This window comes from Lactuca virosa, chromosome 8 (genome assembly GCF_052849685.1).
Source record: "Lactuca virosa cultivar CGN04683 chromosome 8, Lactuca_virosa_CGN04683_v6, whole genome shotgun sequence".
NCBI lineage: Eukaryota > Viridiplantae > Streptophyta > Magnoliopsida > Asterales > Asteraceae > Lactuca > Lactuca virosa.
Window position 1 is genome coordinate 39,454,633 of NC_136433.1, and position 11,253 is coordinate 39,465,885.

At 34.4% G+C, this 11,253-nt stretch overlaps 2 protein-coding genes across 2 annotated transcripts; one reads left to right on the forward strand and one right to left on the reverse strand.

The window, feature by feature from the left end:
- Positions 1 to 195: 195 nt before the first annotated feature.
- On the reverse strand, positions 196 to 3,713 carry LOC145132332 (neurofilament light protein). Its single transcript, XM_079067084.1, has 3 exons — positions 2,312 to 3,713; positions 1,133 to 1,819; positions 196 to 1,042 (listed from the first exon to the last, which is right to left on the reverse strand). Exons 1-3 carry the CDS (start codon positions 3,521 to 3,523, stop codon positions 479 to 481), a joined length of 2,463 nt encoding a protein of 820 aa, XP_078923210.1. The 5' UTR covers positions 3,524 to 3,713; the 3' UTR covers positions 196 to 478.
- A 1,272-nt stretch (positions 3,714 to 4,985) lies between these two features.
- LOC145131189 (Protein kinase superfamily protein) lies at positions 4,986 to 7,893 on the forward strand. Its single transcript, XM_079065917.1, has 6 exons — positions 4,986 to 5,538; positions 5,664 to 5,891; positions 5,985 to 6,320; positions 6,403 to 7,145; positions 7,220 to 7,586; positions 7,658 to 7,893. The coding sequence occupies exons 1-6, from the start codon at positions 5,188 to 5,190 to the stop codon at positions 7,793 to 7,795; spliced, it is 2,163 nt and encodes a 720-aa protein (XP_078922043.1). The 5' UTR covers positions 4,986 to 5,187; the 3' UTR covers positions 7,796 to 7,893.
- The last annotated feature ends 3,360 nt before the right edge of the window (positions 7,894 to 11,253 follow it).

Here is an 11,253-nt window from a genome sequence, read left to right on the forward strand (position 1 = left end):
ACTGATTTAATATTTTCAATCCATGTATGTTAGTCTGGAAGAAATTACAATATGGAAAATAGATAAATACCAACATCTAAAGGAACATGAAAGAGAGATACTTGGATATAAGTATGTGCTCATTATATAGTTTAAGTAGATATTATACATCAAAACTCGACTATAAGTACATACATGCACATTAAATCATTAACATATACATAATAAGCCTTGAAAGTTGATTTAAGAATTGAATTCGAGTTCTTACAAGCTCAAAAAGAAAGGTCTCTCGGGTGAGGTGACTTCCCTCCACACTATTGTATGACAAAAAAAATAGAAAATGGAAAGAGGTTCAATGGTTTATACAACACACACTGTATAGAAATCACAGACAAACAAAAATTCAATGAAAAGATTTGAAGTCAAAAATACCATTACCAACACTAAAATTGGGATGATGAGAAACAAAAATTCTTGCATTGCATTGCATCACATTGCATCATGATTCCACAATCGGAATAGATGCCACCAATTCCGCTAGCTGATTCCTATCAAGACTGGAAACAAGTTCCATGGAAATAATAACACTTTCCTCTTTACTACAATTCCCTTCAATCTTTCTAGCTTCAGAATCAGCAGCTTCAGCTTCCTTCAACAGAATCTCACCTTCTTCAACATCACCAAACTCCATAGCTGCCAATCTTTCACCTCTAGCACCATTGCCAACAAGAAGCAACCTTTGGTATCTCACCTTTTCCAATTCCTTTTCCATACTCAAAATCTTTTCTTCTTTTTCCTTTAGTCTCTCCACACTCTCACTGATATCATCTTCTATCTTCTTAAGCTCAGAAACAGCTTCCTCTATTTTAGTTTGTAAAGTTTCCTTTTCAAGATTCAGTGTCTTTACCTCATTTGCTATCCTTGCTGCTTCCTTGAAGTTTCTTGCAGTTGCAGCAACTTTCTTTTCAGATTCTAATTCTGGTATTCTTTTGTCTATGAACACAAGCCTCTGTTTTGATGATTCAATCTCCTGTTGGGTTCCTGATTTTGTTGATGACAGATCCTAAAACATAACAGATACAAAAAATAAAAAGTTTATATGGTTTTTAAAACTTTTTATTTCATAAGCAGCTATAAGTTGTTTGTGCCTAACCTGAAGTGAAGCTCTTACAGAAGAAATATCTTGTTTGAAGATTTGCACATCATCAAACAACTTCTGTTCATTTGTAGCTAATCTTGCTTTCTCTTCACGTGATTTTGAGATGAAATTTACTAGACTTTTTCTCAGGTTTACAACTTCTTTATACATTTCAGCTTCATTTGCAGAAATTCGGCTAAGTTCCTTGATTTTTGAACCTTTGGTTTCTTCTTGAATATGGAAGTCATCGATTTCCTTCTTTTTTCTAGATAAAGATTCATGATCCGATTCGATTTCAGAAAGATTTGATTGAAGAACATTGGACTTTGAATGAAGGCTTGATTGTGCTTCCTGGAAGCTAGAGGTTACATCAGCTATCTTTTTCTCAATTATTTCGATCTTTGAATCGTTTTCTGCTATTTCTGATTCCTTTTGTTTTACTAAAGATAGTAATTCCTGCAGTTCTTCTGCTAATATGTTCTTTTTGTTGTGAAGGAGGTTGCTTTCTTCTCTGTCTTCCGTGATTACTTGTTCTATGGAATCATCTAACACTTGTCGTGCTCCTGATAGAACATGTGATTCAATTTCTATTTCTATTCTTTTCACCTCTAAAGCTTCAGATAATGAAATCCATTTCTCCATTTCTTCTGAAGTTTTGATTTCAGCATTTGAGATGACAGCATCTGCTTCATGATCAGCATCCTGATATAAACCATTATTCCAAATTAGGGTTAAGAGAAAGAATTAGGAAAACAGTAAAAATTCTAGGTTTCTAAATCACACCAAAGAAACAATAGGATCTCTTGAGCATCATACCAAGATCAGATAATGAAATCATCAGTTGTGAGGATTGCATCTCTACATATAAATATATAATAAAACCAACAAGATAGATTTTCATTTTAACAATCCTTATACTAAAGATAGAAAGAATAGCATAAAAGTGACAGTTATATTAGGGTCAGACCTACTTCTATGATACACACATGCAGCCACTTACAAGAGTCTTTGATGTATTAAGTCAACAAAAACCCCAATGGAAGAGTGTACAGTTATGTTGTATAAATCAAGGGCAGACTGTAAACAAAACTAATTGTAGTTTTTGCTCAGGCAACAAAACTAATTGTAGTTTTGGACTAACAAACAAAATTGGTTTATAGATCATATATTTGATGAAAAAGATAGCAAACTTACCACCACAAAGCTTTGCAGAAGGGCTGCACACTCCTCTTCGGTTACAATTTGCAATTCCAAAGCCTCCTGCATCTTGGAATCAATGGCATCACAGTCTGCTTCAGCATCTCTCAAGGAAACAGAAAGAAGCTCCTTGTTCCTCTCAGCTGATGCAAGACTATCACTGACCCTTTCTGCAGTCTCAAAATCCTCAGACTCCACAGCTTCCTCCAGCTCCTTCTCCATTTCTTTATGCTTTGCAGATGCAAGATTCAGCTCCTCCTCTGCTTTCCTTCTCTTCCTAATGGATTCCTTGCGTTTGGCTGACACAGAAGCTACTGCTTGGTGAGCACCATTGAGTTTGTCAGCAATCTGTTTCTTAATTTGGTCGTATCTAAATTCCACTGAATTCTCCCTACTTTGCACTTCTGTAATCTCCTCTTCTTGTGGCGTATTCTTCAATGTAGAGTCCACGGACTCTGAATTGGGAATGGCCTCATTTATCTTGATCCGTTCTTCAACTGCTGAGGTGGTTGCTTCTGCCACAGTTGAAACGGAACCACTTCCAGAATCAGGACGGATTTGCTGCTTTTCTTCTTCTGGTTCAAGATTTTTTTCAGCAGCAACAATGGGAAGTGATGGAGAGGGGGACAGGGATGGAGATGGGGATATGGATGGAGATGGGAGACGGATCTGTGGCTGCGTATCATCAGCATCAATGGTGGAATCTTGTGACTGGGCTGCTCTACCATATCCGATCCTTAGACCAGCTCTCTTCTTCTTTCTGGTGGAGGAAATCTGTGATGAGAGCGATCGGGCAGGGGAGACAACTCCTCTACTATCACTAACACTGGTGGAATCTATGGCGGTTGACAATTGTGATGGCGATGCAAATGTTGTTGTGGGAACATCAGTAGTACTGCGCGATGATGATGATGACGGCGAAAGAGGAGGGTCGAGGGAGGAATGGGCGTCTTCTTGAGATTGGGGTTGTATGAGGGTTAGATCCGAGAAGAGGTTTTCATCCAGGGGCTCAAATGAAGCTCCGGCGGTGGTTGTGGCGGCGGAAGTAGGGGATTGAGGAGGTTGCTGACTAATTTCACGATGATTGGGTAGTTCAATAGCACCATCCTGCTTCTTATCATCATCTACTGGCAATTGAGAAGAAGAGGATGATGAAGAAGGGTCAAAAAGGACCATACCCTCGAACAAAGAATCCTCCATATCATCCATGGCTACGCCGGTGCCAGTCTCTGCGATCCCTCTGGCGGATTCCAGACGGTTTTTCAATCAATAAGAAAATTGAAGAGAATTCAGATGTATCACAGTCTCAGTTGCAGATTAATTCTTCTGGTGTAATCAAATTGCCCAACTCTCTGATCAAAACTCAAACGACCACTGCTTTGGACTCCCTATTCCCACTTCTTGATCTTTGTTATCGACATTTTCAGAGCATTTTACATTTCCCTTAATTTTTTAGTAAGTTACACATTTGGCCCCTCTGTTTTCCCAAATTCACACATTTAGTCTATAACATTTAGTCTATGGTATGTGTTTGTTGCACTGCATATGAAAAAACCATCTTATCATTTTTACTATGTTTTTTCTTTTCTTTTTACTATATTTTAATAATTAAAAACTAAAATGGATGCAAGTAACGAACACTAGTTCACAAAAAAATGGTTAACCCATGGAATATGTTACAAAGTTCTAGAGAAACATTGTTATTTGTACGATCAAAAATTGTTTTGCAACCATCTTTGATTGTTAACGAGAAACCCCTACAATTAGAGAATTCATAATCTATTCAACACTATAGAGTTTAATAGATTGTCATATTATCCATTAAACTTACATATTCAACTTTACTTTTAACACTTATGTTTATAAACACCTATATAATCCTAATCATCATTTTCTTTTCTTAATTGAATATTATTGAAGAGTTGAACGATTATTAAACTTTTTTTTATTGAACTTCATTCCATATCATTACTCAGACTCCATTAAACATCTATTCAATCCTAATCACCACCTTATTCAACTCTTATTAGAATATGTGGTAATATTATTTTTGTTAAAAAGACTTGTTGATTCTAATTGTAAATCACACCAAAAGGGTATCTTGTTTATCCTAAAATATAAACAAATAACATAATTGTATTTTTTTAGACTGAAAATGAATCAGTTTACAAATTTATATATTAGTTTCCTTGTTTTTATTGATCAATAAAGTTTCATGTTCACCTTTAAATCCAAAACCTCAATACGTGTCTAATCAAATCGTTGTGGAAAATAACCTTATATCACGAAAAGACTATAAAAAATATAGACCATAATCATATTGCAACATTCTCAAACAACATGTAATTACATACATTTCAAAATAATTCTTGATAGATTAATTAATCCATTAAAGTGGTTCAACCAGAACAAAGATCCAAAAATAGGCTAGTCCGATAGATTAGCTAAAATGTTAATTTTTAATTAATGATAATAGAATAGAATCGGGCAACATGATTATCGGGCTCAATCATGATTAACTTAAATCGAATTAGAAAGACGTATCCTTTGTATGATTTGATAAAATAAACCAATCTAGTTAACCTAAAAGATTAAGATTGATATTTGATAGAAGTAGAAGTTTTGAATTTATGAGTTTGTGTCATTCATTTTGTTGACATCTCCATGTGAGAAAGGCTATAGGCAGGCAGATGAGCGACGGGTAAACTCGTACACCATATGTAACTCCCTTCCATTTTTAGCCAAGAATTTTGTTTCTATACGACACACACACTCATTACATTCTTCTATAATCTATTTACTTGATTTCCTTACCTTCTTCTCCCCTTGCGATTTCAAGGAGGAGGATCGACCTCCATTAACCATCTTCAACAATGAGTTCGGTGACCCTTTCCCCAGCTTCAACTACATCACCCGGAAACCCATCCGTTTTCTACCGGAACAGAACCAGGACGACCAAAACCACCCACCCTAAATGTCGGACCAGAACCAGATTCAGGGCCAAACCCCTACGTGCAGCGCTGGTTGAGGAAGCTAGACCTCGCGCTTTGCCTTCGGTTAGAGGTAATAACAATATTAATGGTGTCGTCTCTTCCATAGTGCCGGCTTCCAAGAGTAGAGAAGATGATATTCAAGCCGAAACCAAAGCTTTGGCTCGTGCCTCCAACGCTTCCGTCTATAGTCCTGAACTTCTTAAATTAAATTACGCTTCTCGTCCCTTCAAGGTGAGTTTTCCCCAATTTATTGAATTCACCAAAATTCTGAAATTGTTGTTCAACCTTAACCTTGAATAAACATCGAAAATTTCAAATTTGAAATTCTAATTCCTGTGGTAGTAAATCAACTTCAGGTGCTACGGAGGACTCTTCAGATTCTGATTGGACTCGGTTCGTTTGGATTGAAACTCTGGATAGATCAGTTGCAAGGTCAGCTTGTACAGAACAGAAGATCGCGAGCTATCGAGTTGAGGGAGACTTTCACGAGGTTAGGCCCTACTTTCGTTAAACTTGGTCAGGGTCTCTCCACCAGACCAGATCTTTGTCCACCTGAATTCCTTGAAGAACTCTCTGAACTCCAGGTTCTGTAAAACCACCATTTCTTTCCTTTCTTTCCAGTCGACACCATTTTCATATGCTTGACAGTTGACTCCATTTTTTTCATGATTGAGCAGGATGCTTTGCCAACATTCCCAGATGCAGAGGCATTTGCTTGCATTGAAAAAGAGCTCGGAGTCCCACTTGATTCCATTTACTCATCCATATCAACATCTCCTATTGCTGCAGCCAGTCTAGGTCAAGTTTATAAAGCTAAACTCAAGTATACTGGGCAACTTGTTGCTGTGAAAGTACAGAGGCCTGGTATTGAAGAAGCCATTGGGCTAGACTTTTACCTCATTAGAGCTCTTGGTTTACTTATAAACAAATACGCAGACATAATAACCAGTGATGTTGTTGCTTTAATCGACGAATTCGCACGAAGAGTCTATCAAGAACTCAACTATGTACAGGTTAGTCCTCTGGTAACTTCCATTACCTTTTGAATCCACAAAACTGTTTTAGGCAAATGTTAATTTTGACAGGTGTGTGCAGGAGGGACAAAATGCTAGAAGATTCAAGAAGCTATATGCTGACAAAGAAGATGTTCTTGTTCCAGACATCTTCTGGGATTACACGAGTGGGAAAGTTCTAACCATGGAATGGGTTGAAGGGGTGAAACTAAACGAACAAGCAATCATCGAAGGTCAAGGGTTAAAAGTCTTGGATTTAGTCAACACAGGTATTCAATGCAGCCTTAGGCAGCTTCTTGAATATGGTTACTTCCATGCAGACCCCCACCCTGGTAATCTTTTAGCAACCCCAGAAGGAAAACTTGCTTTTCTTGATTTTGGAATGATGAGTGAGACACCTGAAGAAGCAAGATTTGCAATCATTGGTCATGTTGTTCATATGGTTAATCGCGATTATGAAGCCATGGCTCGTGATTATTATGCTTTGGATTTTTTATCTCCTGATGTTGATGTCACCCCAATTGTCCCAGCACTTAGAAACTTTTTTGATGATGCGTTGAATTCTACAGTGAGTGAACTCAATTTTAAAACCATTGTGGATGGACTCGGTGCTGTTCTTTATCAGTATCCATTCAATGTCCCTGCTTACTATGCATTGATATTGAGATCACTAACTGTTCTAGAAGGTTTGGCACTTTATGCGGATCCTAATTTTAAGGTTCTAGCAGCTTCGTATCCTTATTTTGCAAAAAGGCTGCTCACAGATCCGAATCCGTATCTAAGAGATGCCCTTATTGAGTTGGTATTCAAGGATGGAAAGTTGAGGTATTTTCTTTTTCTTTTTCTTTTTTGTTAATAATCAAAGTTTAATTTTGTTGATTGTTGTGAATATGAAACAGGTGGAATAGGCTTGAAAACCTGCTAGTGCAGGGGAAAATGGATAGGGATTTTGCAGCAAAAGATGCATTGCAGCCTGTTTTGAAACTGGTGTTGGGTCCTGATGGGGAGGAGTTGAGGAGTTTGGTTATTAAAGAGGCTATTCGGGTGACCGAGGCGATTACTATCGGAACTGTAATTGATACCTACAATTCCATTCCGGGGCCTTTGAGGAGTTTTCTCCCGAATGGGAATGGAATTGGGACGACGGGTCTCAGTGAGGCTGAAATGGAGAGCATGTTGGAGCTGAGAGAACAAGTTTTGAGGATTTGGGGGCTTTTACGCGCTTCTGATAATTTTGATCCTAGTGTCCTACAGCCAATTATACAGGTAAGAGTAACATTACTCATGTCTGTTTGTTTGATAATTGATATGTCTCTTACTGAGTCTGATATTGTCAGGTTCTTCAAGAACCAGAGGCTAGAAATCTTGGAGGGCGTGTATTTGGGGGGATTACACAGCGTCTTGCTGCACGTCTTTTGCAACAAGTTCTTCGTTCCCCAACACCAACACCAGCACTTCGTGCACCAACTTTATAGCACCACATTCTTTCAATGTGTATAATCTTTAATAATAATAGAAAAAAAAAATAATAACTAAATACACACTTCATTTTCATTGTTTGTAAATTTGGATATTTATGCCTTTTGTACAAACAAGTTAATAAGTTATCCCTCATATTTAATATAATACAAAGCCAATCAAATCATTCAACCTACATCATCATCAATTCATGGTTATTGATATCTCGACTCAAATATGATCCTCATTTTCCTTTTTTTCATGTAAGAGGGACTAGTTCACTTTGGATCTCAAGTGTGATATCAGCACACATTAATTAAACATCATGGCAACTAACGCTCATTCTTTGTTGTTTCGGTTTAGTTTTATCTTTTATGATATCTACATGAGCCCCAATTCAAAGCTGTATTATATGTAGACATGAACAAAAAGACCAAACCGATTCCAAGATCAGCCTCAAAAGACCAAAAGTCATACTTTATATACATATCAATTTTTTTATTTTACATAATTGTTAATCATAGCTATTACTTAACTTTTTCCCCTTTTTTATTTTTTATTTTAGTGTATCATTTTTATAAATATCAATACATCATTTTGGTGTTAATCATGTTAACGGAAAAACTCAAAACTGAAACCAAAAACCCAAAAAACATACCAAACAGAACCGAAAAAACCCAAAATTTAACAGAAATCAACACACATAAAGAGCACGTGACGAGGCCGAAAAATAAAATAAATCATTATGAGACCGGTCCAAATCGCTAATGTGCATGTTTAAATTTATATGTATTACAAATGAAATAAACAGTCAATTTTTAATTAATTAATGGGTTATTGTTAGAAGAATGATCAATTCAAAGTTATATTACATGACTTTTTCACTTTTGGAAAAGTCATTAAAGACCAAAGAAGGAAGAAACCTCAAATTGTTGTTACTGGTAAACAAATTTTAGCCTGTTTAAGTGGCTTTTTCCACAACAAAATATGAGAGACTGTTCGAATAAAAAAGTGTCGAAACTTCAATGCTTTCCTATATTTAGAAAGAGCCCTTCTATTTTGTTTTTCTATGAACCCCTTAAGCCGGCTAAAATCTAAGATGACTATTTTTGTTTTCAATAAGGCCCCAAATCTATTTTAGGAGTGATAATATGTAAGGTTTTTTTTTTGGTCTAATAATGTGATATGTTTAACATATTGAAAAACTTAATCCAATTCAACTTTTTAATTAAACTTAGAGAATTCTCAATCAAACACAATATGCTTAATAAAATGAATTTGAAATCAGATCGACATATTTATGTTAATTTTCCTAACCCAGCATATTTAATAAACAAGTTGAATCATATGATTGACTCGTTTATATTTCAACTAAAGAAAAAAAAAGAATTCCAATTATTGTTTAAGTTTGAAAATATATATATATATATATATATATATATATATATATATATATATATATATATATATATATATATATATATATATATATATATATATATATATATATATATATATAAACACAAATCAAGTGTTCAAACAATGTTATAGATGCTATTTTTTTTTTCTAATACAACTGAATTTTCACTTTCATCGGCTCGATTTTGGCTTTTATATATAACTTTCATTTTGATTATATCTTCTTTATCATGATGGCTCCAAATAGCTTTTCAAACTGAGAATTCATTTTTGCTATAAAAACATACAAGATTAATGTTACTTATTAATTATAAGAGAATACATGGTTGTTTTAATAAATAATAGCCTCCACTATAAAAAATTTCAAAGAACTTCATAAAACAAAATAATCATATTGTTTGAAACTTACTTGGTCAGAGACATCGTAGAGTGAAAGAGTGACCTTAGTAAGGGTTACTGGTGAGAGGAATATATGATTAGTTACTAGTTCAAGAGATTGATGAGTGACCAAAAGAGGGTTAGGGGTACGTGAAAAATCTAGTATGCTTAAGAATCATATTAAAGTGATATTGTTAATTAACATATGATACTAATGGGTCACATTAACAATAACTTGATATAATTGATTATTTATTAGGAATTGATTTTAATAAATATTCAATAAACTCTTATAATTAAATTAGAAATTATTTATTTCTAGGAAATAATAATTTTCATTAGCAAGTAACATTATATATAATTCATATGGTATGAATTAATAAGTCATACACAACATTTTGGACTAGATAAATTCTTTTGTCTTTTACCAAAAAGTTAAAGTTTATATTTTATAAACTTTGTTTATAAAATATAAATCTTTTGTCTTCTTCCGTTTATTATTTTTTTAAAATAAGAGTCAAAAGACAAGAGTATGACTTTCATGTTAATTTATTCAAAAGTAATAGGTATGATAGAAAGCATGTGGGGACAAGCTTGTCTAAAGGGATTAACGGTTAAGGACGTTTAGATTCACTTTAACTAGCTTAGAGGCTTTTATATTGTGTGTCCCTGTTTTCATGCAAATTTCGAAATTCCTAAGTTCTCCCTCATTCTCTCTTGTTTTGTTAAGAACACTTGAAGATTACTTGCATTTATACTCTCTTGAAGTTCATACTTTGGTTATGAACTTCAAGCTTAAGAGTGTAAGAGTTTATGGACTAGCATCTACATCAAGTTGGCTTCATGTTGGTGTCTCAAAGGTTCCACGTTCTTCATCAACTTCCAAGCCTCCCAAGAGGACCCAAAGAACAACAAAGGTTGTTATTTCTTCATCCTTTCTTTGGTTGGTGTTTAAATCTTTCTATAACTTGCAAGAAAGATCCATGATGGGTATAAAATGTTTATGTTATTTCGAAAATCATAAGTCTTCCGTTTGCTATATTTTTCAAGTTTATGAAACTATTTTTGAACTAAAACCCAACAATTGGTTTCAGAGCCACCTTGCAAGTTTGGTTAGTTTTTTATTTTTTAGTTTTTGATTTTTGGAAATCTTAGTTTTTGGAGAATATGGATAACTTGTTTTTGTATAAAAATAAGTTCATACATATTTTCTATGACAACTTTATATTTGTTATTTTATGTGACAAAAGTTTCATGCATCTTTTGTCATTTAAAGTTGTCTTAGAAAAACAAATGTTGTTTTATGTGTATGTTGATGTATATGATATGCATAAACTAGCCAATGACCATTGTGTTTGTTGTGTTGGTTGTTTTATAAAAATGATTGTAATAATTTATTTATTCATATGGTATGTAATAAATTAAATAGATTAGTTTTCTTGGTTTATTTTTGTAAGTAATAGATTAGTTTATTAGAATTAATTTATTTGTTCAAAAATGTAACAAAAAATGAAGTTGGAACCATTTTTGAAGACAAAAGAGCAATTTTCGAGTCTAAAAGGTGTGTAGGATTTTCAGTTACATTTTCTGAAAAGTGTACTAATGTTGTTTACAAATGGTTGTTGGACTTTTAGCGACAGTTGTTAAATTTTAGCCTTCAAGAAGTTTTTCCAATCCT

Bases quoted from the DNA above. Each gene is read 5' to 3' on its own strand.
- LOC145132332 (XM_079067084.1), bottom strand. From the start codon at position 3,523: ATGGATGATATGGAGGATTCTTTGTTCGAGGGTATGGTCCTTTTTGAC. The intron at 1,820-2,311 runs GTAAGTTTGCTA...GGTTTATATCAG, and splicing joins TTCTGCAAAGCTTTGTGGTG to GATGCTGATCATGAAGCAGA. The intron at 1,043-1,132 runs GTTAGGCACAAA...GTTATGTTTTAG, and splicing joins CTGTAAGAGCTTCACTTCAG to GATCTGTCATCAACAAAATC.
- LOC145131189 (XM_079065917.1), top strand. From the start codon at position 5,188: ATGAGTTCGGTGACCCTTTCCCCAGCTTCAACTACATCACCCGGAAAC. The intron at 5,539-5,663 runs GTGAGTTTTCCC...AATCAACTTCAG, and splicing joins ACGCTTCTCGTCCCTTCAAG to GTGCTACGGAGGACTCTTCA. The intron at 7,587-7,657 runs GTAAGAGTAACA...TGATATTGTCAG, and splicing joins TCCTACAGCCAATTATACAG to GTTCTTCAAGAACCAGAGGC.